Source organism: Montipora capricornis, chromosome 2, assembly GCF_036669925.1.
Source record: "Montipora capricornis isolate CH-2021 chromosome 2, ASM3666992v2, whole genome shotgun sequence".
Classification (NCBI taxonomy): domain Eukaryota; kingdom Metazoa; phylum Cnidaria; class Anthozoa; order Scleractinia; family Acroporidae; genus Montipora; species Montipora capricornis.
Genome location: NC_090884.1, coordinates 47,140,120 through 47,145,119, shown reverse-complemented (window position 1 = coordinate 47,145,119; position 5,000 = coordinate 47,140,120). Strand labels below are relative to the sequence as shown.

The 5,000-nt window shown below is 40.1% G+C and overlaps 1 protein-coding gene across 2 annotated transcripts in view; it reads left to right on the top strand.

The window, feature by feature from the left end:
* LOC138024363 (uncharacterized) overlaps window positions 1–5,000 on the top strand; it is a 29,467-nt gene that overhangs the window by 17,796 nt on the left and 6,671 nt on the right. For both annotated transcript variants that reach the window (XM_068871535.1, XM_068871545.1), the window contains exons 5-7: window positions 374–650; window positions 1,859–1,998; window positions 3,804–4,190. In XM_068871535.1, coding sequence (XP_068727636.1) covers window positions 374–650; window positions 1,859–1,998; window positions 3,804–4,190 — 804 coding nt within the window. The remainder of the gene's footprint in view (window positions 1–373; window positions 651–1,858; window positions 1,999–3,803; window positions 4,191–5,000) is intronic.

Sequence of the window (5,000 nt, the reverse complement as noted above, 5' to 3'; positions counted from 1 at the left end):
ACAACCACACAATTCATTCCAATTTTATTCCTGCAGCGTTGATACACACTTTCTATTGCGAACGACTATAAGGGTTGTAACGAAGTTGTTACAATAACGGGAAACAATATTCAATGACGACGTTGTCGTTCTTCCGTAAGCTCCCTAATGACTCTCGGCCTCTTAACACTACAGAAACCGGAGATATACACCGGCTCTAATGGACCACTTAGGCTCGTAAATGGATAAACTATCACACTTCATGATATCATTTATCCTCTGTTATTATTTCGCCAAAACAGCGGTCAACCTTTATAACACCTTACTGAAATACCCCTTTTGGGGGATTTGTCATTAGGTATTTTTTCTTAAATTCAACAAATTGTTATGACAGATTGCTTATACGATAAACCAAGGCAATTCAAGTGAAAGCGACCAATTGACCTACATGGATGTAATGAGGCTGTCAAAGGAGTACAAAATTGAAGCGATGGGTGTTCTCAAGTTTTGCGCAGAACACAATATACAACCAGCGAACTCCCCCGTATGTGTTATGCCAACAACAGCTCACATTTCGCTCTTCAAAGGAAATAATCTAACTGGTATGGGCTTGGGAGAACGTGAAACTATTTTGATACCATGCGACGAAAACTCACGGATGAAAACTGACGGTGAGTTTGACTTTATAGTTTTTAGTAAAAGGAAAAATGTAAAAATAACCTTTATTTGTTTAAACTTGCGCTATCACTGTTTTTCTGCCTCGAATTGTTTACTTTGAAGTGATCCAACGATTACCTTGTGGAGGAGTGGCTTTATTTGTTACTGGCAAAACGAAGTGCTTTTGGTTAGTTTATCACGCAGAAATTATGGAGACTGTAACGAGATCAGCTCAAGATTTTGTGCTAGAAAGACAAGAGATTGCATTCACTAGACGTCTTCGGACTACCTCAATGTTTTCCCAATATAGTTCTCTCCGAAAATATGGTGCTCTGTTAAAGGGAAACATCCTTTCGTGTCGGTTAACGTTTTCAATACCGCATCTGAAACAAAGAACGTTATTTCCCAAGAGGACTGTATTGGGAAAACATTGAGGCAATTCGAGGAGGTCTGTTACGGTTTAGCAGGAGCTATATCATATTGTTTCATAGCTCAGAAAATCTATTAACCAAATCGCGCACCAGCGAAGATCGCTACCGTATGGTTGTGGCATCATTAATTTATGGATGAACACACTGTAACATTTCTTGAACTACCATAATACAGCTATATACCGGGTGACCGTAAATCAAAGTTGGCCGAAACAGCTATATACGTTGATGAGGTAAAAATAGTTTTGTTTAAATGGTCTTTTGTTCGACTACGAACTTCGAGAAATTCGACCATCTTGACTAGGGATTTCCGATTTAGGCCCCTATTACATGACCAATTTTAGCCCGGGCTGAGATCTCAGAACTGACTGGATGGGCTGAAATGTCGTTGCTTTTGATTTGAATTGTTTTTTATTCAACCACGAACTTCGTGAAATTTCATGACTGGTGCTCAGTGGGATCAGAAGTCAATTTGTAAGACTGATTACCAAGCATTTCCCTCAGTACTCTCAGACTGCGAACTACTGGTGTTGATCGCCAAACAACTTACCTACCGGACCCGATGACCCATCCCACCATACTAGCCTCGGTAGCTCAGTTGTATAAAGCGTTGGGTATGAAATTCTGTGCGTCGCGGATTCGACTTCCACTTGCATGGGGCATTTATTTCAGTCTCCAACATTTGTTCTGTTAATATTTCTTCTAAAGACTCATCTGAGCTTCTCTCTCAGAAGATGAACACGAAATGATGGTAATTTACTGAAAGGGGTGTGTTTTGTCTTTTCATCTAGATCTAGAAGCTAAGCTGGAGAGCCTGCGAACAGCCCGAATTGCTGTAGTGGTAGTTTGCGCCGTCATGGGAACTACTGAGGAGAGCGCTGTTGATGACCTTGACGAAATCTTGAACATCAGGGATAGAATGCGCAAGAAGGTGCAGTGTACACTACTTGCTAATATTCCAGATGATATCTTACGTAATGCTCCTTTAGAAAATTTCCTTCATGTCAGTCATACGCGCAAGGTGTAGTGTAAGTTCCCGGGAGGGGCTCCCATATATCGTAGGGCGGGGATGATCGTCGGAAATTTTCAAGAATACCCGTAAAAGATACTGGAGTTTTATGAAGGCGGCCGTGGCAACATAAGATTTTTACCCCTAAAAGATACCAGCTAAAAAATCAGAGACGTCAACTTCAAACACCTTCTGCTTGAAAAGTTTAGGAAAGCATTGCCATAATTTAAAAGCTATCGTTCTTGTAATTATTACATAATATATATATATGTTTTTTTTTGGTGGCCCAAAAACCTTTAGACACCCTAAAAGATACCAGATCCCTAATTTTGACCCCTAAATCCCCGGCCGTTGCTAACTGGAGTCCCCGCGGTTAATAATTATTGTGAAGGAATTGTCCCGCGGTTATAAGTAATGATGTTATGATACAATCTTCGCTGTTGTAAATGCAATTTAAATAATTGCGAAAAAACTAAAATTCAGGAATTTTTTCAGGCTTCTTTTTCGCTGTTGCTTTAATTACGTTTATAATAGCAAAGATCATATCATAACGTCGTGTAGTGTAATATCGTCTATTGTTATATACCTAGACTTTCGCTTAACAAAACGAGCACTGTGATTGGTTGATTCTTTGTCACGTAGTCCTGATCAAATTCAAATGTATCCCGACCAGGATACAATTCCGCAGTTGTTGCCCGCTCCGGATTTTTTGCTGCGATTGTTACAGGAAAAGGCTAAATATATAACAAAGCACTTAAGGTCTGGTCCCTCGGGAAACTATTTAGTTTTGTTTTCCCTCCAGTCCTGATGTTTCTCTCGACTTCTTCTCGGGAAACATGAGGACTCTCGGGAAAACAAAACTAACTGTTTCCCTCGGGACCATCCCACGGTACCGTACATTAAGTGTATAGTATTCCACATGATTTATTAATACAATACTGCCTCGTGTAATAGTCAATTTGATATACACTTGTATGCGCAGTTTAATAACATTTAGTATTCCACATAATATCTTACAATAGTGCCTTGCGTAACAATTGCATTCATAACACTTGCACGCGCAAAAGTTTGACTGTAGCATTTCCTCGTATTCCACATAATATCTTGCAATAGTGCCTCATGTAACAAATACATTCCAGACACACGTATCCGCAAAAAGTTGATAGTATACCACATATCTTACAATACTGCTTCATGTTACAATTACATGAAGTAACACTCGTATGCGCAAAAAGTAAAGTGTAATATGGTAAGGAGGCACCGCAAAAATAAGACAAAGACAAGACAAGACGCGACATTCAACCAATCAGGATACACAACGAAAACAACACAAAGACAAGACATAGCACGTTCCGCGTGCCCTTGAAAGAAAGAAAGAAAGAAAGCTTCCGTGCATACGGAACCCGCGAAGCGAAACTCTTGAGTTCTTGCGATGTGCGAGGAGTGCTCCTGTCTGTCTTTTCTTTACTAACCAATCACCGCTCGAAGTAGCTGCAGTTAGCTAATCACAGGTTCTGAGTTCTGGAGACGTGCCACAAGTGCTCCTGTCTTCTCTTTACTAACCAATCATCGCTCGAAGTAGCTGCAGTTAGCTAATCACAGGTTTGCAGCAAAGACATTGCAAAGACAAGAACTGTTCTTTTTCGATACTCAAACAAAAACCGCTCTAACCATCTCAATAAAAAATTACAAAGAATTTTTAAATAAAATAAACTTCTCTTACTCAGGAACCACCCTTGGACTTTCTGGTTCACTGTGATGGCGCGTGGGGCGGTTACTTTTGCACAATGATCCGGGAACCACCAGAACAGATCCAACGCCAAGCAATTGCCGACGAAGGATTTGTTCCCGAGCTTCCTCTAAGCTTGTTTGTACAGAGGCAGCTGAAACGAATGAAAGATTCCGACACAATAACACTCGATCCGCACAAATCGGGTTTCTGTACCTATCCAGCAGGTGCGATCGCATACAGAAAAGCCAGAATTAATGATGTACTAAGCTCAATGGTGGAGGCGGACACACCCTACTACTACGGTAGTGTTAATTTAGGGAACTGGGGAATCGAAGGTTCTAAGCCAGGAAACAGTGCTGCCGCTGTATATTTGGCCAGTAAGGTAAGATAATAATGATTCTTTGAATATACTTCTTGAGTTGATAATGAGTTGGAGATGAGTAGATCATCTGAAGATTTAAGCCAAGGACACACCAGGCGATTTGTAAGTCGATCGCACTTGGCAAATATTTTCTTGCAAAACTTCTACAATTTTGATTTTAGTAAAGTTAATTGAAAATTCGCTCCAACGAGCGTACAAAGAGGCACCTTAAACAAACTAGCCGCAAATCTCTGCGTTATGTGGTGTATTTAACCCTTTTCTTTCTGAGATTTTAAGCCGTCCAAATCACAAGAGTGCTTGAAAATTGTCAACTTTGTAATTTGGTAAAACAATAAACATTTTCTGAATCTCCTTTAAAAGACAAACAAAAGAAATGGCCACTTAAAATACTGGTTCACAAGTTAGAAAGAATAACACCAATCATTTGTACTCTTCAAGACAAACAAAATGAATGGTCACTTTATAGGGTTTCACCAATTCATTCAAAAGTTAGGACCTTCTTGATTTATGGGAAGTTGGGTTTTAGCAGGATACGGGTGAATCGTTGATATCTGGTATGCTAGATACAGAGACGATCTCGCGCGCTTTACAAGTGTATACAAGGTAAGTATTTGAGGGTCTTGGGTCTTGGTGCTCGCAAGATATTTTAAAGATATTTAAATGTAATGTAGCGCCCAGAGCGAAAGATAGGTACAGCAATAGGTTCATACAGACACACTCCTTTATTTAAAAAGAACTCAGTGTAGCCCTGTCAGAGTGCTTGTTCAGCAGACCTGCTATCAATACGGGTCCCGAGGGCATCATTTCTTG